Source organism: Cryptomeria japonica, chromosome 9, assembly GCF_030272615.1.
Source record: "Cryptomeria japonica chromosome 9, Sugi_1.0, whole genome shotgun sequence".
In the NCBI taxonomy this organism is placed as follows: domain Eukaryota; kingdom Viridiplantae; phylum Streptophyta; class Pinopsida; order Cupressales; family Cupressaceae; genus Cryptomeria; species Cryptomeria japonica.
In genome coordinates, this window is record NC_081413.1 from 469,010,893 (window position 1) to 469,036,384 (window position 25,492).

Consider the following 25,492-nt stretch of genomic DNA (forward strand, 5'->3'; position numbering starts at 1 on the left):
GACCCTTCTCATCCTTGATGCCAAGCATCACCTTTATCTCCATTGAGTCAATCAACTTCAGTTTTTCCTTCAATTGCTTATCAAGATTCAACATATAGGCCACTACCTCCTCCAAGGCCTCCATCATTTCATTTGTCTCTTTGATCTGTGCAGGCTTGTCCAGATCAAACCTTGATACTTTGACAATGTGCCTTATTGTAGGAGTCCTTGGCATCCATCTGTTTTTTATTTCTTTGACATTCTCAGAATCCAAATTATGTTTGGCTAAGGCAAAATATAGGTTTGCATAGGCCTTATATGTTTCATCCAGCTTGCCATTAATTTTGGATAACCTATGTTTAACCAAATCTGTGACCATTTTGCTTATGATTTGCATTTTATCTTCTATTCCTTGGACATGTTCCTTGAACTCTTTTATTTCATAGAGCAAATCCTCTCTATCAGGTGGAAAAACTTCTGCAGAGCTTGAAGGGCTTGCAATTATGGGCATAGCGAACTAGATGAAGCAAATTCCTTATCTTCATACTCCCTCATCTTTACCAAAGCTTGCATATATTTCTGCTGCAACTCATCATGATCATTTTGCAATTTATTTAACGTTCTCTCACTAAAGAGTGGAGTGTTTACAACCAAGGAGGCTGCTTGTGGAGCAGGAGTTTCTAGAACTCATTATTATCACATCACTTTTGAGCTCTTCCACACTACTTACAATATCGAGCTTATCTATATTTGGAGCCAATGCCCAAATTGCTAGAGTCTCAAAACTAGGACTAAACCCTAAACCAAAAAAAGCTTGTTCAGCTTGTTCTTCTGTAGTATACACCTATTTATCTTGTTTCCTTATTGTATCGAAGGCTAGCGCAACTGTTATGTCCCAATTAGGCAACACTAGCATTCTACTTTTTCTTACCATTTGCCTGCCTTGTTTAGGGGTAATGTTGTCCACCTTGAAATCTATCTCAGGCAAACTTGCTTTGCCACTTCTTCCCCTTGTGAAGAGTCAACTTTCTTTCTTTCTTTTGTTACTCTTCTTTGATACTCATCCTGCCTCACCCTACTCACATAATCTCTAAATTTTTGGTTTTCTAAAAGTAATCATTTGACAAAAACTTATGACAAGCCAGAGCCCTTACGTCACTAGTGTTACCTGTAGCTACTTTTAAGTGCTCTTCACTTTTATTTGCAGTCATGTCAGGAATGATCATCCTGGGTGGTGAGGACTCAGATTCAACAACTTCCTGCCCTGCTGGCTCTTCTGCCACATCTTCAATCTCATCAATTTCAATAGGAGCTTTCCCTTTCTCCTTAGGATCAGAGGTATTTTGCCTTTTAATTTGCCGCTCTTTAGGGATGACGACAGCTTGAGACTGCTCCTCTGGCTCCTCACTTCTTGCACTAACATATGGCCAAACTGGAGCACCAAGATCTCTCTGAATTACAAGTCTTTGCTCCTCGCTGCCATTAATTGATTTGCATTGGCAAGCATCTTCTGAATTCTGATCATTTTATTTTCTTCATTTACAAAATATCCTGGGAACTTAGGGTCTTTCTACATTTTCAATCTTTCACCCCTTACAATCCCCAACCATTTCCTTCTTTTATCCATTACCTCCTTAATTGTGAGGTAGTTTCTTGTTACGTCTTCAGCAAAATAGACCTCATGAGGGAATGTAGGCCTCTTCACACTAGCCCTAACTACATTAATAAATCCTTTTTGGATCAAAATTGATTCTACGGTACTCAAAAGACATCCTATAAGTTTGCAGAAAATGATAAATCTGATCTAATCCATCCTTATAAGCAGCCTGAAAATAAGAAAACTTCAAATAAGTTGGAAAAAATGTACCTTTTTTCTGACCCCTCAAATGAGTCTTGTCTGACTCATTAAACTTCCATATAATCTCCAAGTATGCAATTGTCTTAGGCATACATACTAGCAGGATTTGGGGCTTGACAGGGCACCTATATATTTTGAATGAGGTGGAGTAGGTATGGAGCTGCCAATCACCCCAATTGTGGAGTTCTCTCAGTAGGCTTCAAGGAGTACATGATCTCCCTTGGGATCCTCTCTACATGTTCTTCAAAATGTCCCAACAACTTAGTCACAAAGAACTAAAAATGATAAAGCTTGAGTTATCACAATCCCTATCCCATATATAGGTCCAACATTGCACAAGGAATTCCTTTTCTCATCTACATATCTGATTTGCAGAGTCTTATCCCATAGACCTCTGCCAAGAGACAGGAACATGTGTTGCATCAATGAATACCACTTTAAATCAAATTTTGCATCATTTGGCTTAATAGCCACCATTTGTTTGTGCATTTTGTCCGCCAAGAAAGTTGCAAAATCAAACTTAGTTTTTACCATCTTGTCCCGAATGTCAGATGCCGTATACATTAGATGGATGGGAATCTTCAAATCAACATCTTCTCCAACAATCTGACATAAGGAATGATATGTTTTGATGAAATAGTCCTTAAATGTTTCCAAAGAAAAAGGCTCCTCCAAGAATAAAATCTTGATTGTTTTTGTGTCAAAGCCTTTAATCTTGTGTCTTGGGATGATAACTGATCTATACACATGTTTGTGAATCTGGTATGTCTCTTTGAAGGCATTGAAATTAATCACTTTATTGGAAACTTTGGTCAATTCAAACACATTTGAGACTACGTTACCCGGGGACGTGTCCCCGGTTTTTTTTTTCCAGGCGCCCTCGTCCCAGGGACATCTCGGGCACAGGGGACTCCTAGGGGACATCCCCATAAATTCTGTATATTGACAGTGAATTTTGACAATGAGTTCTATAAGCAATTTGACTTTGATTCTCAATTTAACACAAATTTGGCATAAGAACTCTGCTAGTTCTTATATGTTAAGGTTTTATAATGTATATGTGCATGCTTTATCCATGTTTTCATATGAATATTTTAAATTTCCCTATATATTTTAATTTTCCCTATTTTTATATAGCCATCCCCTAGCCGTCCCCAAAATTGGCAAAAAAAATCACCATCCCGAAAACACATACCCCCATCCCCTACCATCCCCGTCCCGGAAACTCGGGGTAACATAGATTTGAGATGAAGGCCTTTGTGAAAGAAATCATTGGAGCTCCAGTGCTTGCTAAAATACTCCTTGATTTAGCATCATATCTTCTTGCAGCAACGCTAACAAAGTCAGCATCGATAAAGACATTGGGCACCACCAATTTGCCCATATCTAACACCCATCCATTCCTAAGAGGAAAATGTGCCAATCATTTTCTGTACTAATGCTCAAAAGGTGACCACCCTAAAACTGACAATTTTGCATCTCTAACTAACTCCAAAGTTTTAATTAGCCTATCATCAGGATGCCTTGGGCTATAGACATTCGCAGGAAGAACAAATCTTCCTCAAACCCCCTCTTAGTTGCAGATGATCCAACCAATTTATCAAACTTAGGGTTTGCAAACAACGTTAGGGTTTTGCAATTTATAACAAAGACAGAAAATCTACTTCCAATTCTAACTTAAAACGGACCACATCAACAATTGCAAGCTCAAAGATATAAAATTTAGCAAATTCTAGCAACTTATAGCCCGTATTGCAGGAAACCCTAGTTTTATCACTTTTGTTGCAGAGAGTACAATTCGCCTAGGAAATCCAATTGCAATAGAAAGTACTCTTCAAAATGGTCTCAATGATGTATTTATTTTGATCAAATAAGCAAAAAATTGACTTAAACTAGTCTTTTTGCCATTAACGTGCATTCATTCGACCAATGGCGCTTAGAACTAGCTGTTCTTGATTTTGAACGTTGAACGTTGATTTGGAAAGATTGCGACAAGATTAGAAACTGAGATTGAACATATTAGATTTGAAAATACCCTTACACGCTTGAGAAGATATGGAACAATTAGATCATGACATGTAAGATGACACATTCCACTGTGTACAACAGTCAGCGCCACATGTTAGCATATCACATTCTCTTAGATGTAAATGGGGCCCACCTTTTTGACATCGTGCTATTGTGACAAGGCTCTTTTTAGCTCTGTAGAGGATTGGGCCCACCTCCACCTGGCGTGATACTGCAACAACACACATCTGATTAGGACTTGCCAGTTTTGACACTGTGGAGACATGCTCCAATCAAAATGAGGCCGACTTAGACCAAGCGGCTTACTCCTCTCTACAGATAGATTTGGACCCACCAGACACTTGGCATGATCACATGACCTTGAGGGTCTAACAAATTTGACAAATTTGGAGCCTATGGGCACACAATGACCATTGATTTCATGTCAATAAACATCAGACCGAAACTTTGGAAAATTAAGCGAGACAAGACAAGCTAGTAACTAGGACATGGGGCCTATCACGCATGACACTAGACACATGGAGTTATAAGTTGAGTGCATGCAACCGAGGCTAGCAAGTCAACTTGAAAATAGAACACAGGCTTAAGGGTTTAACATAAGGACATGAATCTTTCAAATTTGGCCAATTTTTTGAGTAGACAGAGAGCTAAATTTTTTTGTACATTTCTACCATATCATACCCACTTGCATGAATATTGCTGGTTGTTTAACTCCATTATCACAATCAACTTCTTCAATTGCCTCTTTTTATAGGCTCATTAACTATGTACCACCCTTGGAGCTCTCTAATTGTCATGACCAAAGATGAAAAATCCCGCAAGACTCACTGAAATTGTGAGTACTCGCGAGTTATTTACCCAAGCGAGTCTTATGCACAAAGACTCATGAACAAGTTTATGCAATACTTGTGATTTTTGGCCCAAAAAATTGCAAAATCACGTGAGTCAAACACAAAAAAATCGTTTGAAACACAAATAAAAGTACACACATTTTATGAATTAGAGTTTTTATTGTTTTTTCAACCTTTTTAGATGTGACAATGGGAAAGAAGGTGTTATAGGGAGAGACGAAATATGGTTTAGGCTTAGATTGGTGGCTAAGATCGAATAGATCTGGTCTATAGTGAAGTGAGCAAAGGGGGACATGCAAAGGGAAGCCGAACGAATGTTAGATGCAAAGCTCCACACCTCATTACGTTGGCTATTATTGCATAGTTGCATTTCTCAATCAGGTGTCTTCTGTATCAGCCGACATTCCTTCGTTGAATGCGAATTGATAGTGACTTGAGCTATGATTCATTCTAGGTTGAGTTGAGTGGAGCCATGGATATTATAAAATATTCATTTATAATTTCTTATACAACACACATTTATAAAATTATCTATAAAGTATAATGTAATTTACTATAATATTCGGCAAACACAATATTGTATGTTCGGCAAATAATTTGTTTAATATGCATTTATAAAATCATTATAATGTAATTTCTTATAAAACGCCATTTATAAAATTATCTATAATCGATAAGATATTCATTCCGGGTTGAGTTGAGTGGAGCAAATTTATCAAACACATATATAATTTAATATCTATAATTTTGGGCCAGCCATTGCCGAGTCTGAGTATTCATTTATATCTATAATTTAATTATATATTTAATACATAATTTAATAATTGATATTATAATAATAATTTTAAAATTTTAACTATTATATACTTATCAATATATTTTTTATTAAACTATATATTAACAATTATAATATGATTATAAATTAAAAATAATATAATATTTAAAAATATAAATTAAAAACTTGTATATTTATATATATAATAACATTATTTAACTATAAATATACTTATTTTAAATATTAATTTTAATTAATATATTTAATTAGTGGTATCCACTCATCCTTCTTTACACTCCACCTATTCAACGGATGGATCTTATTTGTGATATAAAGGTTGTGTAGTGTTAGTCTCCCAATGACTTTGCGACAGAAATTTTTGGCTAAACTTCATGCCACCCCCTCTACTGGTCACTCAAGGTTCCACAAAACACAGGAAAAACTTTGCCATAATTTTTTCTAGCAAGGTAGGAGAAACAATATCAAACAATTTGTGGCAGGATGTGAGATCTGTCAACCCAACAGAGGCAAAATTGTTGGCATCGCCGGCTAGCTGGAATAATTGTCTAGTTTTGTAAGAACGTGGATAAATATTTCTATGGATTTCATTGAATGCCTTTTAAGAATGCTGGGAAATTAGTCATTCTGGTGGTGGTTGATCATCTCTCCAAATATTCTCATTTCTATCCCTTAGCCCATCCTTATTTTGCTTCCATTATTGTCCAACTACAAACCATCATTGACCAAATCTTTTGCCTCAATGGCATACATGCTTCCATTGTCAGTGATTGTGACCCAATTTTCACTAGTCACTTTTGGCAAGGGCTTTTCCAATGCCATGGTACCCAACTTAAAATGAGCTCTGCATATCATCTCCAAATAGATGGCTAAACTGAAATTGTCATAAATGCTTGGAGACCTATTTATGTTGCTTTGCTTCCGATCAGCAAGATCATTGGACCAAATTCTTACAGTTGGCTGAATGGTGGCATAATACCACTTATCACACAACCAAGATGACTTCATACGAAGCTGGGTATGGTTAATTGCCACCCTTTCTCTAGACATACATAGTTGGTAGTTCAAAGGTCCATGTAGTGGATTCCCCCCTTAGCACATGTGACACCATTCTTTGCACCCTCAAGAACAACTTGTACCTAGCAGCAAGTTGATCAATACCATTCAGAGTGCACTTTTAATGTTCGTTAAATGGTCTTCCTTCAATTCCAACTGCACAAGCAGTTATATTTGAAGCCGAAGACTTGTCAAAACTCACTCCCAAATTTTATGGACTCTACAAAATTTTGAAGAAAATTGGTTCAGTTAATTACAAGTTGGAGCTTTCTCCCTCCTCCAAGCTTCATCTAGTTTTTCATGTTTCATATTTTATGTGGGTCTTGGGCAACAAATTCAAGTGCAATTTGCATTACCTAAGCTAGATGTTGAAGGATCTATTATCCTCAAGCCCGAGTCTATCTTGGATAGATGATTACACCACCTCTGCAACTGTAGCATCCCTGAGGTCCTCAGTCAATGGCATGGGTTGCAACTAGAAGATGCAACATGGGAACCTATCTTCTTCCTGCTACAACAATTCCCTCATCTTGAGCTTGAGGATAAAGCTTTTTAATGGGGAGTGCATGCTAGGACCTACAACCGTAATTATTTCGTTCTAATTAATTACTTTTGTATTAAGCTTTATTAACAAAAGCAGTAGACATGCTTTTTAAGTTTGTCCCTCTAAATTGGTTTATCCCACATGCTTGGCAAGTAGTAGTTCCCTTGGGTAAAATTACTATAAATAAAATGTTTGATAGTAGAATGGATCATCCATGAATTACATTATATTAAGCACTGCTCAAACAAGGCCTGCGATATTCTGTAATATGATTTCATCAAAATGAATACAGAATCATTTTTGTGTTTCCATTTTAGCATTTATTTTCTGTATTTTGTGTATCTGGATAATATGTTGGAGGGATAAATATCACATATAAACACAAGTTGAGAATTGTGCAAATATATGGGTTGGTCAGAATATTCTTTTGTGTATTGGATTGAGATAAGAAAGATTCTCTAGAACTATTCATGAAATTTGCTAGCTTTTGTGGCATATTATACTTAAGACACACTCAGGAACATATTATACTTTTGTAGTTTTTTTTTAGGATGTCAGGCATTGTTTTAGCTTGTTTTGGGGAGGTGTCTTTTATTTTGAGGGCATTAGAGGATGATCAGGGGATGTTTGCTGGTTGTCAAGTGTCCCTACATTTTGGAACCGGGCGTGGGGCAGGGAAGAGGAGAAATCCTTGAGATCTCTTATCTGCCAAAACAATCATCTTCATTTACTTATATGGAGGTGTCTATGCATTTTGATACAATGACTAGCACATTATGTACTGTATCTTTCTAATAAGGAGATCATATAATTGATGCTATATCATTGGCAATGGAATGGTTAAAAGATACATTATATTTTCTCAGCTTCCTGCATCTCCAAGATTGTCAAGTGGGGAAGACCATGATTTGTGGTTATAGCTCTAAGTTTAGATTAACCTGTAGCTGGAATGGATTCAAAAACAATTTTCTGTTGTTTTTCAACTTCATTAATTAAGGTGGTCTTATCTGGATAGTAAATTGTACATGCTGATAGATCCTCTCATGGGCTCTGAAGTACTCTCAATTGTTGCAATTATGCAAGGGTAAATATTCTAGTCTGAGAGATTACATATCTTCATTCATTCCTTCAATATCTTTTTCATGATTTCATGTACAAAGAGTTAACTAATTTTCAACTTATGTAATGTGGTAAAAGCTCTTCAATGAATACAATTAAATCTTATTTTTCTTATTGCATAACTAGAAATGGAGTAGGAAGTGCATATATATGAGGAACCTTGTTTTAAGTTTTAATTTCTTATGTCAGTTATAATGTTGTTGCCTTGGCAGGTTTTGAATGGCCTGAAAGGAGCCCTTAGCAAGGAGGAAACTATGGAAAGCGTAATTGTCATATCTTGTGAAGAAGACTACAAAGTTTGCATCCCTCTTCTAGAGAAAGGTATAGTTTTCAGAAGTGCTATAAATTATATACAGCTGGACTAAAATTACATGAGGCTTTGGGGTTTTGAAATGAAAAATAGCCTCTACCAAACAGAGTGGAAACATTGATTGTGATTTGAAATGTTTAAAGTTTTTAATACTTCTATATATTGCAAAATTGTGAACCTGACATTGTTGATTACAGTGTAGATTTAATATTTAGATCTAAAATTGCCTACCCTGCCCAGGCCAAGCTAAGAAGAATAGGTTTCACTGCAGGTGCAAGGATTTATTCCCCCGAGTTTCTATTGAATGGAATTGTTGTTCAGAGGCTGGATTTTTTCAGGTAACTATGGCACCTTTGTGGCAATTTGGTGTGTGGATGGATTGAATAAGTTGCCTAATCATGTTTGTGCGTTTAATGTTATCATATTTGCTTAGCACTACTAATTTGTTTACTAGTAGCCTGAAATTTGAGTTTAGTTGATAGAAGATGTCTTTTGTCATGTTGCTGTTCATATTTGCCACAGAGATCGACTTTTCACAGATTCTGTGAAACGGCCACGTTCTACAAAAATGCATTCAAGGCAGAGGACTTGATCATCACTAGTAAAATCAAAATGTTAATATCTTGTAAATTAACATGTTTAATATTGATGTAAACATATTTAGATTATTTCTTTTATCAGCAGTGAGCATTTTACGAGCATGTAAAATTCCACTTTGCCTTCGTAAAGAGTTATGCTGGTACTTACCTGTACAGACAAGTTCTTTATTATCACATGTAGAAACAAGCTTTCTCATTGTGGCATATATAATCAATTTCACTCTTTTTTTTTCCATTCTTTTATACCTTGAGCTTATAACTACCTCAGTGAAAAGCTAGAGTAGGGTATTTTTGCGTTTCCTGTAAGGTTTCATTTTATTAAATTAATTTTTTTAGTTCAATGCGAGAATGTTTAGCGACCATGCCATTCTCGGTTGGATGCTTTATCAGTTTATTTGATTGTGTATACATCTGGCTATAAATGCCCTGTTCTGTATTCCAAAAATACGATAGAAATTGAGAATATTTCTGGGAGTTTTGGCAAGTTTCACTGAAGATTAATTTGGCTGCAAATTGTAATCAACTCCTTATGGGGTGTCTCCTAGACCAACTTATAATGTATCCCTTCCTTTTTTTTTTTTGGTAATAATGATTTTTTATTAAGTATTAGGATAAAGAGTTACATTACCAAAAACTGTCCCTGTCTGGATACGTCTCCCCCAGTTACCTCTTCTCTGCATATTGGAACGCTTTTTCCTCTGGAGTTTTTTTGATATAGCCTCACCCAAAATAGCCCATATTCTCACATACTGTCTACAGCTTACTAATTTTGCATAATTGCTTCACAAAGTTATGCATATCTGTCATGCTATAAGCCACTAAAGTCTTCCAGGGGCTAAAGACTTCAAAACTAGACATTTCCCCCACTATTTATAGACACTAAGAACATGGCCCTGTAACAAAAAAATTCCACAGGTTTACACAAAACTCCCGTGTAGGACCAAATGTAGCAACTGGAAGGACTCAAAAACTAACATCAAAAAGACTGTCAAGCAGACAAACCCATGTTAAACATATCACCAACATTATAGAAATCAAACCCGAGCCGGTCGACGTCTTGCACTGTGCCTCCTCCTAGGAATGATGTTCAGGAACTAAAGCCTCCGGCTTCCCCTCGCAAACTGATACTCCCTTATTGCCGCCACTAAAGAATTCCATTCTGTCCAAATGTGATTCAAATAGAGTTTTTGGTTTACCATTTTGGGCCATCGCACAAAGGGGACGAACTCAAGCTCCTCCACTGCAATCTGACTCTTGAAACATTCACCATAATCAAATCCATATCCCGGGTAGGATAATGTATCCCTTCCTTGTACAGGTTAAAGTGCATGTAAAGCTCAAGGGCAATGCTGTTGGTAATTATAGAATTACATTTTCTTTAACATTAATGCTTTCTGTACTTTCTACCTTCCAGTGGCAGAGTAGATTGAGTTAGTTTATTGAGGTTAATCGCTGAATAAAACCAAGCATAGATGCTGGGATACTATAAAATGCATCTGGTAAAAAAATGTTACTGGGCAACACGGTCATTGTCACTGAGATGCTGATTACAAATAGCTGACAAATGTGGCTGTGCACCATATTTGATGAATGCTGAAAGTAGAATGTGCTGTCTGCTCATATAGTCGGGCTTTATTTAAGTAAGCTTTTGGCATCTGTTTCCCCATTATAATTTTCTCTATCCTCTGATGTAGAGAGAACCATATACAGGATAATCTAAAGAATTCCTCTTATCCTCACTATATTGTTTTCACAACAAATTTGAAATTAGATATTCAAAAATTTCATTACTAAATAATTTGACATAAAATTGTGCAAAAATTATCAATGAAATACAATTTGCCATAATTTTGGCTGGCAAGCAAACCCATTACAGTCTAGTCCCTACATATTTTCCATGTCTACCTAAATAGTTACATAAGTAGGGACAGCACAATCAAATGACAATTATCTACTTAACCACAACACTATTACCCCTAATACAAATATTTTAAGATACATGCTAATTTTATCATTAGCCGTTAAAGTTTTATTAGCATAAGCTGTAATCATGGGTAATAACAGACAGAGTTGCATACAAAAGGCTCAACATCTTTTTGTTATCTGAGTTGTTTTATCATCAGAAGAGCTTAAACAGCTGACATGTTGTGCTCAATGTGGCAACTGTTCATGCGGGGAGAGGTTATCATTCAAACTGTCAACATGTTGATGACAAATTGCCAGCTGTTTAAGCTTTTCTGATGGGAAACCTCAATGAAAAAGGATATTTGAACATTTTGTATACAACCGTCTCCGTTATTACTCATGATCATGGCCTATGTATACATCTCAGATGAAGTTACAAAATTATTTAAATTTAGTGATTTTATTTATTTATCAAGTATTTACATTTTATTTGTATAGTAATAAACAAAAAATATATACAATTGAAAACAAAATTCAATCTTATTTGATGAAGCAGATAAACTACATTTATAATTGTGAAACTGTTAACTACAACAATCTAAAGGTCTATTTTATGTACTAAAAAGTAAGGCAATTTAGAGCCACACATTGAGTCAATCAATTGACCATCCTTGTCATTTTGTGTTGTGTTTGCTAAGTCCAACAATCTGAAGGTCTATTTTATGTACTAAAAAGTAAGGCAATTTAGAGCCACACATTGAGTCAATCAATTGACCATCCTTGTCATTTTGTGTTGTGTTTGCTAAGTCCAACAATCTGAAGGTCTATTTTATGTACTAAAAAGTGAAGGCAATTTAGAGCTACAAATTGAGTCACGATCAATGACTATCCTTGTCATTTTTTGTTGTCTGCCGACTCCAACAATCAAAAGGCTTATTTTATGTACTAAAAAGAAGGAAATTTAGAACCACACATTGAGTCACTATCAAATGACCATCCTCTTCATTTCATGTTGTGCTTTTAGCAGTTCTTTCACAAACACAAGATATTGTTTGTCACTATAAACTAAAAATTGACAATAATAGTTCTTAGTTGGATAGATTAAATTGAAAACATAAAGCAACAATAAAAGTTTTAAATAGTTTGGAAGCAAGCAAAGACAATGTAACTACCTTTCAAGTAGGAAACCTTTTTAGTGTAACTTGAGAGACACTTTTCATAGACATCAAGAAGATCATGCACTATTGTAAGGCTACTATAGGAGCAAGACATGAGGGGCAACTTTGTGGAAGAGATAATTGTTAGGGAGGGCCAAAATGGTGAGGTCCAAGAAATGAATGCTCTCAACCTTGTACTTGGTTTTGGCATTCACCCACCTTAATGTCTTTAGATAAGAAAAGTAGGAAGATGGATTTGGTTGAGAAGCACACTAAATGCCCCATATTTTTGTTCTAATTTAAGCTTGGCATTTAAAAATGGGAATGTTACTAGAAAGGAAATCTACTTGAATGAGTCAAAGGATAGGGCAATTGGTAGGAGTCAAAGTTCTTTGAAGCGTTTTGTGCTAAGTTTGTTTTTCTCCCTTGCTTATGAAGGGGGGTTTGGTTTGCTGTTGTATTACAAACTTAGTACTATCTGGTCCATGTTGTTTCTTGTCATTGTATGTGCATCTATGATGTATCTTTCTTTGTCATTGTAAAAGGGTGCAGTCCTTTCAAGATCTCTAATTTACCCATAATAATATATATTTTATTTTTAAAGTGCATTGTGAAGGCCAACATCATAAGAATGTACAAGATAAACAAACAATATATAATTACAGAGTCATAACTTATAGCTACAAACATATCTAAAGGTGGTGGTGGTTCTTGATGTTTCTAAATGGTTCACAAGTAATGACTCAACTGAAATAGTAATTTAGATAGACATAATATAATGACAAGTATACTTTCTAAATGTAATTAAGATGTCTAGTGTGACATATAATCACATTTGGATGCTTAATTGATGACTGCATGTAGAGGTCATGGTGGTGGGTAATATTTGTGAGTGCATAATATATAATAGTTGACTTTGAATAATAATCTTAAATATATAATATTATATGAAACACAATCACTAAATATAATTATAAAGATTGGTTCTTAACCTTTTAAAATAAATATGTTTACGATAATTAAACAAAGTAGAATAATTTGTAATGGGTATCAATGAAGAAAAAAGAAAATCATTTGAAGATGTATCCGTGCATGTAGTGAATTTGAATAAGAATAAATTGATTGTAAGATTTCATTTATAATTCTTTTGATAATGATTACTACAAATGTGATACAAGCATAACTCAACTAAATGTGATACTATGGAATTATAAATTGTTTCATCTTAAATGAAGTTAATAAATGATGCAAATACCATCTTCCTTTGAAGATAGAGAGGGTACATTTTTCTACAACCATGTTATATAATGGTGTTGTAGCATCTTTTGTCATTGGTAATACAACCAAACTAATTCAGAGTTGGATAAAAAGTAAAAACAATGTCTTTTTAATACCATGCCCATCTAGTGGTTGCATACGGTTTTCATTTCTAAATTTATTTATTTGATCATTTGAACTTTAAAAATGTCTATTTTAAAGTCATATCATGGAATTTTTTTTATAGATTTACAAAATGTGAATTTTAATAGAAAAGAATAATATTGTTTATATATGAAATAAAAAGATATTCTTTTAAGTTTGATTGTTTGAATTTCAAATATTGAAGGTAATCATCTTTTCTTATTCGATAATTGAAGTCTTTATTTTATGTTTTTTCATTCTCATTTTAGTGGTTGTATATGACTTTCATTTGTGGGTTTGTTTATTAGATTTATATTCTAACATATTAGATTATTTAAATCTTAAAAAAGTTTATTTGTGAATCATGATTATGGCAAAATTTTATCGATTTTAAAAATATCAATTTTAATTGATAATAATATTGTTTATCATATCTAGACCTAAACGGATATCCAATGATTTTGAAAATATTCTTTAATTCAAAAGATAAAAAATATTAGATTTATCAATATTGAAATTAAGATGTTTATGGTTTTCGCATACAAATAAATATAAAATTTGAATTTTGAATGCATATGAATGAATTGGAATGGGAGATAAGAATGCTCATTTTTTATTCATTTAAAATATTTTGAGACTATGTCGAGAAATTATATTCTATTTTTGTTTGTATTGATTTTTGTGCCACAATCAAATTTGGCATGAACTTAGGATTTGAGGCATAGAGGGTACGAAAGGAGTGACTCTTGATATTTGTCAATATACAAAGTGATTTGAGGATAAAATGAAAATGAGTTATTAATTAAGTGATAATTGAACTACTAGATAAATAAAATGAACCAAGATGCTAATTCTATGACATACTTCGAAGTGCTATGGATATCTAGTTTATAGATGTGATTATTATAACGATCTGTATATTCTACCTCTATAAATATGTATTTTACATAGATGTACACTATTATTATTATTCTTGAATTCTAGATGCTTGTTGTATGGTGTACTTGATATTGTACCCCCATTGGATGATTATGTATTGCTTTGGCTTTTATGAATGGTGTAGATACATTTGATGTTTAAATTGAGTGCGTAGGTACAAGGTTATTTTCCCACCCAAGTACGTACGTTTGAGTTATTTCTCAATAATAGTTATATCAAAGATGTCACTTTGGGTTAGTTTGTTTGGTAATCTCTATCAAACTTGGTTAAGTGCAAGATATAAGTCTTAATTTTTTTCCTATGAGTTTGGATCAAAATCATTGATGATTTAAGAATCCCTATGTTGTGAAAAAACTTGTAAATTCATGGTTTAAGTGGTGATTGTTTATTTGCCTATTTATAAGGATAAATCATTGCATTTTAATGATTTTGATGCATTTATAAAATCCACAAATTAAGAAAAAAGAGAAATACTACTTTAATGCATTAGAAATTATATTAAATCTATTTCAATTAGTTTGTTTACAATTTGAAATCATTTCATTCATTGGTTGGGAAAAATCAAGTTGAAATCAATGCAATTATTTATTTAAATTGAAAAATAAGAAATATTTCTTTATTTCTATATGTCAAAAAATAGAAAGAAAAGAATTAAGCGAGTCAAACTATTTGCTAAATATTATTTTGGGAGAGGAAAATTAAAAAAAGGAAATGAGAAAAAGGGGGAAAAGGAAAAGGTTTATATTTTCAATTAGTTTTCCTTTTTACAAAATAGACATGTTCTCTCAAACTCTCTTTTATAAAATGGAGAAAAAATAAAGAGGATTGAATTGGAAAGATGGTTAGGATTTGGAATGGCATGGAGGGGACTTGTGGATTGATTGAACATGATTTTTTCTTCTCAAATTCTTGAGATTGTTTGATTTTGGATTTCATGAATTCTAAATATTGTTTGAGTATAGTTTTTTTATATATATTTAAAAAATATAAATTTTAATGTTCATATCTAGAATTAAAAGGTATTGTTAGAACATAATTTTATTAGAGGTCATACTCTTATAACATTTATATAATGTTCTAATATAAGGTTATAAAACCTTATATATTATATGCTTTATAAGCATATCCCATTGAAAAGGTGTGACTAGTGAAGTCACCCTTGCTCCTATATTTAAGAAGGTTCTCTTTCATGTGGGAGGTGTGTGAATTTGGAGCTTTCTAGTGAGTTTTATCACTATGCACAAGATTTTATTTATTATGATTAGTATCTAAATATCCTAATTTCTAATGGTCAAAAGCATTGTGGCCCAACAAGGATTTGAACCTTGGTGGCCACTTCACCAACAAAGTGTTTTGTGTTTTAACTGTCGCAGACAATCAAGTTGCCACATTCAAGTATGTATGTTTCATGAAATTACTTTTACAATGATGTCTTTATTTCCTTTATTAATATTTCAAGGCAACCATTACATTAAAAAAAAAAGGGTAAACTTAAGGTAGAAATTCATTTAAAATAAATGAAACTATAGCTTTTTAGGATTATTTGGGTTTTTTTTACAATAAGCCTTTTTTTAGTCTCCACATTTTTTGCTATCTTATCACTAGGAATTGTGTCTATAAATTTGGTGCCAATGGTAAAGATTAAAAAAATATAAATAAACATTCAAAAATCATATTTTAGTTTTAATAGATTATATACAAACTTTTAGAAAAGTTAAAAGACTTAATGAAAGAATTTTTTCTTATTGTCATATGATTTTGAAAATTCACAATCTTTATTTAATATTACAAGACTTTCTTTGAGTGAAAGGTTGAGAGTCCCAACCTTTACCATTTTTTGTTTCGACGAAGAAGATATTTTTCCACTAATAAGAAATAGATTATATCATGAGTAAGTCTTGACATCTCCATTGGAAACACCTACTGAATTAGTATTTTTTCATGTTTTTGATTTCACATCTAGCTGCTTCTTTTATTCTTCAAAATCAAATTGGGTGAAGTGAAAAATGTCAAATTTAGAAATATTTGTAGCTTCACAACTAAAACTCCTTACTCATAATTTGTAGTGAAGTATAAGGTTATTAAAATTTAATAGTTTAGGATAGTAATATTGTTTGTAGAATATAATTTAATTATTTTCAAGTAATTTTTTATCACTATAAAATTAAGTATTACTTTTAAGTGATTCTTTTTCACTATAAAGTCAAATATTATTTTAAAGTGATTTTTCACTATACTTTCAAGTAATTCTTTTTTTACTATAAAACTACTTATTACTTTTAAATGATTCTTTTTCACTATAAAATAAAATATTATTTTTAAAGTGATTTATTTTTCACTATACTTTCAAGTTCTTTTTTACTATAAAGTTAAATATTACTTTTAAGTGATTTTTTTTTTCACTATAAAGTTAAATATTATTTTTAAGTGATTTGTTTTTTACAAAGAAAAAATCTTTTTCATTCTATATAGAGTATGATTTATTGAAATTTTAAATCTAAATTATTATTATATGTATTTTTAAATATTGAGTTATCTTATAAATATTTCTAGGACTATTATCACAAAAGAAAAGAAAAAAAAAGGGCAATTTTATTCCTCCTTTTATTTTTATTTTTATTTTAGATTACTAATAAATTGTGGGAGTTTGACATATGCATTGATGTTGTAGAAAAGAAAAAACCCATAAATGGATATTGTAATATGATATAGTGGGAGAATGCAAGAATTTAAGGTTGTAGAAAAATGAGGTACAATGCCTTTATATTGTTTTGAATTTACTCCCTTAACATATTACAAGATCACCTTTCAAAGTTTTGGAAGGTCACATATCACTCTAAGCTCACAACATTGATTGCTTGAAATGCTAGATAATATTTATAAGCCCATTTTTAAAATAAGGATATAATTTAGTGGGGTCCATCTTTATTACCTCCCAATGGTCTATAATGCTTCTATTGAGCACTTTAAGAACTAATAAATTCTTCATGGTGTTTAATAATCATCTATTTTGTAGGGTTGATGACACATGTACACATGTAAAATGATGCTCATGAAACCTACTATAGTATATTTTGTCAATGAGAGTCCATTGTTGATGCATTAAAACATACGAGATTTAAAAACCACCAATTGCTAACTCAATTACAAGTTGGTCAACCTTGAAACCTTTTATGAGAATATTAGTTATAGAGTTTCAAGGGTCTTTAATTTCAGATCTCATTTGGTATAGAATTCACTGGTGCAATGAACGTGACAAGACATAAAGAGTACAAAATTATCGACAAATATGCATTGAAATAGTTATACTAGCCAAGCCTTGTTAGGAGCATTTTTTTTGTCTTTAGAATGTAAATCTTATAAATGTATGGAACTTGATAAAAAGTAGTTTGAATATTTGATCTCATTAAACTTATCAATAAGGGCGATTATTATTTTCCTAGCAAGGGGATATTATTATGTCTATAAGGATGTTAGAGAATCATCTAATTTATCTTATAAAACAATAGTGGGCCAATATATATGGCCCCCCTCTTTTGGAAATTGAACCTTTTAAATATAGAAAAATGTTGCATGTAATTACAAATATTTAACATAGTTTTGTACATTAATTATTAAATTCTATGACCTCTTATTTATGAAGTAATGTGATTGTATCATGTGTAACCCCATGTACTCTATGAGATGTCTCATTCCTTCATGTTGTCAAATACTTTAGAAGTCTCTACCAAACTTGCACACTTCACATACATACGTCAATGTAAGAAAACACATTATCTATGATTAATGTAAGATTATGTATATATGAAGAATATTCTTAAGGGGGTTGCTTTCACAATGTTATAAGAGATGGTGTAGACTTGTACTTTCCTAGATCACCCATTATAAGTGTTGATACTTTATAATTCCCTTATAAAGCTATTTTATAATTTTTTTTGTGAAATGTATAGGCTAGTAAATATGCATAAGTAAATTCAAAATTGATAAATTGCTCACTAGCATCTTTTTTGGAGACCAAAGAGATTTGTTATTCTATTTTTTATTTGATCCTTTTTCAATCATGTTATTTATAATGGGTGGCTATCGCCCTTATATACTGCCTAGGGAGAAAACCTAGAAAGGATAGCTCACTTGTTGCTTAAATTTTTTTATGGATCACTACTATATGCAGTAGTATGTCTACTTACCTAACTATTCATGGCCATGCCTATGAAAATATATGTTGATCTCCTTCCTACTAATCATTGGATTATATTTTAAATTTATGAGGAATATTATATGATCTTTGGGAAATGACAAATTCATAATATTATGTTTTTTCTTTGCACCAAGAATCAAGTTTAACTGATTAATATGTTAGTAACTATATTGGCGCTTCTTTGGCGAGATTATGCCCTCAGAAAATATGGTGCACATTCTATTACATGGATGGTGCAATACTTAAAAAAAGACTATCTTCCATGTGTCTTTGAATCAAAAGGGCGAAATATGAAAGTTGCTCTTGAAGAATCAATATGGCCTTGAAGATTTATGGAATAGTTCCAGTTGGATACATGGTAAAGTACCATCTTACTTAAAGTTATTTTACTCTTTCTAAAGAATATAACTTCTATGACATATATAGAATTACTATAAATATTTGGTTTATAAATGTGATTATTATAATAATCTCAATATTGTGTATTTTAACTCTCTAGATATGTATAATTTTAGATGGATGTTATTATTGTTGTGTTAGCATTCTAGATAATTGTCAATTATTGCATTTTCATGATTGGATGATATTAATTTATACTGAGTTATTCAAGTAATGATATTAATTGATACACTTGATGTGACTTGAGTGTGTAGATACATGGTTATATCTACACTTGAGTATATAACATTGGGTTATTTCCTCAATCATGGTTATATCTAAGATGTCATTTTGGATTAGTGTGTTTGGTAACCTCTATCACATCTAGTTCGAGTACGAGATGAGTCCTAATTTTTCGTATGAGTCTAGATCCAAATCAATGTCGATTGATAAATTTTTGTTGTGAAAAAATAAGTAAATTCATGGTTTCCATGGTTTCCATGGTGATTGTTTATTTCCCTAATTGTATTTTGATCATATTTTAAAAGATAAATCACTACATTTTAATGATATTTGATGCATTTGGGAAATTAAAATTTTGAGAATAAAGGGAAATGCTAGTTAATACATTGGAAATTATATAAAACTTATTTTAATTAGTTTATTTGCAATATGAAAATATATTGTCGACTGGAGAAAATCAAATTAGAACTATTTCCTTATTTAAATTGATAAATAGAAAATATTTCTCTACTTGAAAACTTAAATTAGATCATTCTCTATCTACGAAAATGAGAAAGAAAAGGATTAAGAATTTAAGCTAGTTGCTAAATATTATTTTGTAAGAGGAAAACTTGAAAAATAATATACAATAAAAAGGAAGATGAGAAAATGGATAAAAATGAAAAGGCTTACATTGTTATTCATTCTTCATTTTTGCAAAACATAAATATTTTCTCAAATCCTCTCTCATAAAAATAGAAAAAAAAATGAACAAAATTGGATTAGAAGGATGGATGGATTTGGAATTGCATGAAAATAGATTGAAGGTGAAAATTTTATCTCCTCAAAACCCTCGATATTGTTTTCTTTTGGATTGCTTGAACTCAAAATATTTAAGGCACTCATCTCTTCTTGCTTGGTAATTGAAGTTCTTATATCATGCTTTGCAATGTTCCCTTTTGAAATGGAATTTAATAATAAAGAATAATATTTAATTAAAATAAAAAATATAATATAATATTACTTAAGTTTAATGAATGGTCAAAAGGCATGAAATACGAATTGTGAATATTAAAGGATTTAAGGTATAAAAGTAAGAAATGAATCAACCAACCAAGGAATGATCCATCCATCAATCATCAATTAGGAATGGAGGAATTGATTTTGAAATAAATTATTATTCTCATAGGCAACAATGAAGGGTGGTGACTACTTCAATAAATGGTTATAAAGGGCAAATTAGTTCATTGACAAGCAAGGAAGCCATAAATCTATGGAATCATCCATCATTCAAGCACCAAATCAGCATCACTCATCAATCCATCAATAAGTCAAGCAATCTATCAATAAAAAAAGATCAAATCAATAAATCGATAATAAATCTATCAATCGATCAAGTAATCAATCTTGAATTCGAGGAAGTAACTTGTAAATAAGGAGGATGAAACCCTTCCCAAGTTCATTGAGAGACTAAAGGGAAAAAACCCTTATTTCTCCTTATCAATCTTGGACAAAAAATTTCCAAGGGTAAACTAAAGTTCGTTAAGGGATTTGAGGATAGAAACCCTTATCTCTCTTGTCAAGTTTGAATGAAAACCCAAATATTGATCTTGGAGGACAAATAACTAATGAGTTTTAAGGATGAAAATCATTAAATACTCTTGGCATCTTAAGGACAAAAAACCTTAATCTTGTCACTACTAAGTTAGGGACGAAAACCTCTGATTCAAAAGAGTTGACAACATTTCCAAAGAATTCAAGATATGATTGATTTCTAAAATAATGATATGAACTATAGATCTAAATATTATAATCAATTCATAGTGTTTTACAAAGCACTTATCATCACAATTTGAATTAGATTTGTTGTAGAAAATTAGGATAAATTCTATTTTTCAAAATTATTTATAGAAGTATAAGTTGAATAGTATAATAAAATATTTAATATTTTTTTGATAAATTATATTTATAAATATAATGCAATTCTCATTTTAGATTGAAATTATTATTTTGGAACAAAATTTAAGAATGATCTAGAAAGGAATATTACAAAATGATATGGAAACAAAAGTCTTGCCAGACTTTAGGGTAAAGATTAAATGATAGATGCAAACTAATCAAATATATCTTGAAGATCATCAAATTTAATTTTCGAGGCCTATAACATGCACATCCATAAACATGATGGCTGCCCCTTCATCACAAGAATTGGCAAAAACATACAAACATTCTAAACTCAGACACAATTATTGCCAATTAGAGATTAAAATTGAAAAATGTGCATAAATGTAGCAAAACACCTCGACTTAGAAAAATGGGCCAAACATAAATAGTCTGAACACCCTAGTGTCCAAACTGAATTTCGAGTCCAATAAGGTAGATTATTCACTATCAATAGAGAGAGAGTTGATCAAGAGGCAAAGGTATGAAATAAATTTATAGTGATAGTATTGATATCAAAATGCTAGTATTGGAGATATTGGTCATGATAGTTTTGGGGTTGTTCACTTATGCTTTTCCATTTATAAAGAGTTTTATATGAATAATTACATTGAGGCTATTGCCATTTTGTGTGCTCTGAAGAGAGGTTCTATTATTGGTTGAAGAAAGATTATTTGTAAATTTGATTCACAAGTGCTTGTGAATTTTTTGAATGGGCAATGGGTGGATGATGTTTATTGGCTCTTAGCTATGGCTACTCACCATAATCTAAGATTGAGTGCGTCTTTAGGATTTTTTTCCTTTTCTCATATTCCTAGGGAATGGAATAGAGTTTTATACTACTTGGCCAAATGGGCGTTGGATCGTATGTAGGGTTAGAATATTTTAGATAGGCAACATTTACCTATGGATTTATCTCACATGTTGGAACAATTAGTTGTGTTTTCTTTTGGCCATAACTTGGGCATACGATATCGTTTTCTGGCAAACGAGATATCCTTAGAAAGATGGTTTCATCTACTTTCCAGATATGTGGGTTTCATCACCTGTTTTTTCTGATGGTGCATTATACAACCATTTGAAGTCAGTGGTGTTGTTTTCAGTCCTGAGCTCATAACTTTTCACCAATTTCTCCATTTTTTGCTATTCCAGCAGTGTTGGGACAGTGTTTCAGAGATCTTCACAGGTATCCATGCATTTTTCCATATTTTACTCCAGGTACATTTTATTTAGTTTTTTTGTGTTTTCACACTCTGGTGAATTACTTGGACATATGAGCTCGTGAAAACTTCTCGTTTGTGTGGGATGACTCGTTTTTGGCTATTCTTCATGTATTTCCAGTCTTATGTCTGTTTTTGATATTTTGAGCTTTCATTGTAATCACTTATGATTTTGTAAATGCATTGAGATAAAGTGCCTTTGTATTGTACATGTATTATGGGATCTTGTACATCATTTTTGTGTCGTATTGTACTCGCATTATGATATAAAGTGCCATGGGGAGTTTGATGTTTGCCTTTGTTTTGCCTTCATACCTTTCTCATGCGTGTGTACCTTGGTTTGCACACCCTTTGTATTTAATTGTACTTTCATGTCTGCATGGTCAGATGTTCTTGGTTCTTCTTCATGCACTACATTATGGCTTTCAGATTCAGTGTACTTGTCATACCTCTCCTTTGTTAGCATTATGGGGGGGGGGGTGGTTTCTACTATTAGTGCTAATGCTTCCTTGGTTTCGTGTTGGAGTGAGCTATGTATTCAGTATTTGTTCCTATGTACTAGGCGAATGCAACGATTGGTTACCCATGCATTTCGATGAGATGAAATACTTACCATATGGACACTCTTGCATTCCTATTTTTGGAGGCGACCTTCCATTTTTCACTTGATCATTTCTTTAGACTATTAGTACTTGTGCCATCTGTATCTTCGGGTTCCAGATGTTTTGCCTGTGTTTGCCATCTGATTCATATTCGAGTAGTGTCATTGAGGGCACTCATGTAGATTCATGTCTTCTTGATCCTGATCATCTTTTGTTTCAGAGGAGGTTCTTATTTCAGCATCTTAGTAGTCATTCTACGACAGAGTTTGCAACTTCTTCATGCTCGTCTTTTGTTCCTATCTTTTGGAGCATTCTTGTCTGGAGGCTTCTTAGTCCTTCACTTGAGCTTTCATCTCTTCTTGGAGAGAAGTTTTGTTCCCACAGGGTTTTCTCATTTTCTCCACTTTACAAAGATTTCATTGTACCTGGGTACCTCATTAGGGTTTGTTGTCGGGACCCATTTTCGCTTTCATGCATCTAGTCCTTCGTTTTTTTAGCTTCTTCCTAAATTCATCTTAAGGGGGGCGGGATGTTAGAGTAAAAGGTATTAGTTTACTTAATTAATTAAATCATATAGACTTAATAATTAAGTCACCTTTTCTCTATTTCACTTAAGCTAAATTTAGGGAGCTTTTTATAGGAATTATTATTTTAATAATTCCTTTCTTTTATGCATGCATCCTTTAGGGTTGCATTAGGGTTTTTTGATCTCCTTTATTAAGGATTGATCTCATTGTAAAATTCATTCCCTTACAATCTGATTATTATTATTTGCATATTTTTTCTCTAGGTTTTCAAAGCAATCTTTGTGTTTTGTGTGAATCTCCCATTGTTGTGACAGGTTATTTGCATACATGTGTTCACTGGGTTATGTGAGGTTGTATTTCACAACTTTAACAGATAGAACTGTGTAATTATTTGTTGGGATGTTGGCCCTTCTTGCTATGTAATTATCTTTGTGTTTAATACATTTTTACCCCCTTTTGTGAAAAAAAAGCATACAATACATTAAAAAGTACCTAGTAGAAAACATTCAAGGGGCTTCAACCTATTGTTTGATAAATAATGCTTCTATACAATGCTTTACAAGCTCATTTTGTTTGGGAGGATCCATTAAGCATGAAGTATAGACTTCAAAACCTATGCAACTTAAAATTCTAGTAAAAATAGATCAATACATTAACATCTATGAAACATAATATTGATATCAAAACCAATGCAATTTAAAAATTAAAAATTACATAAATCAATACATCCATTAAACATAAAGTATAAGCCTGATATTAATTTGAATTGAAATTATTGTAATAATAGATCAATGCTATCAAGTATCAATTACAAAAATGAAATTAGGGTGAATTATAACTTCACAATTAGATCAGTTCTCTCTTCTTAAATCCCATAAAAATAGACAAATATAATTACCAAATGTAAAGTATAGATCTCAGACCTTAAAATCCCTACAACTTCTGATTCTCAAGAAATCATATCATTACATATGAGACTTCTATTATTCATAATAGTTGCTGGGAAAAAGACTAAGAAATAAACTAAGATAAACTAAGATAATATTTTGACAAAATCTCTCTATTGTATGTATAAATACACAAAGAACTGAGATAAAAAAATATATAGACTATGAGAGAAATTAGAGAACATGTGTTATGAAGCATCAATTCTAAAAAGCCACTTTTATCTAAAATTTCACCAGAAGTCTTTCACATTGGTTGAAAGCTTGAAAGACATGCTAAGAACAATAAATATATTACAAAGAAATTCTTCCACAAAAACTAAAACACAAGATATTTAGAGGGGGTGTTATCCATAATATCGACCTTATGATATTAAAGGACTATATTGGTAGTTTGACAAGTACATTCACAACTCTTAAGGGACATAATTGTAGTATAGAGTTGGATAGAAGTGTCACTTGGTGTAATTTTTTTATTTATATTAGAGTATCATAATAGAAGCTAATTACATCACATAGAGGATCAATGTCTAGGAATTACAAATCTACAAAGTTGATTTGGGATCCTAGTATCTCTTTAAGAAAGCATCCTATCTTGTGATTACTTTAGGATAAGCAATTTTGGCCTGGGCAGACTATAATGTCCTCTTTTTTGAAACGGGTTTTAATAATAATAATAAATTAAAATATAAAAAATAAAATATATAATATAATATAATTAAAAGTTAATTAAGTCTAATGAATGTTCAAAAGGCATGAAATAGGAGTTATGACTATTGAAGGATTAAAGGTATAGAAGAAAGAAAGGAATCAACCAACCAAGGAATGATACATCCATCAATCATCAATTGAGACCGAAGGAATCAAGTTGTAAATAAATTATTATTCTCAAACACATTAATGAAGGGTCTAACTCAATTC

At 32.1% G+C, this 25,492-nt stretch overlaps 1 protein-coding gene across 3 annotated transcripts in view; it reads left to right on the forward strand.

Moving 5' to 3' along the window:
* LOC131075934 (uncharacterized) overlaps window positions 1–9,372 on the forward strand; it is a 96,166-nt gene extending 86,794 nt beyond the window's left edge. For 2 of the 3 annotated variants that reach the window (XM_058012896.2, XM_058012897.2), the window contains exons 6-8: window positions 8,441–8,549; window positions 8,810–8,876; window positions 9,061–9,372. In XM_058012896.2, the coding sequence (XP_057868879.1) occupies window positions 8,441–8,549; window positions 8,810–8,876; window positions 9,061–9,130 (246 nt within the window). In that variant the 3' untranslated portion in view covers window positions 9,131–9,372. Of the gene's footprint in view, window positions 1–8,440; window positions 8,550–8,809; window positions 8,877–9,060 lie in introns of those variants that run through there. The other variant, XM_059210967.1, reaches the window with a different exon arrangement.
* Window positions 9,373–25,492: the final 16,120 nt, after the last annotated feature.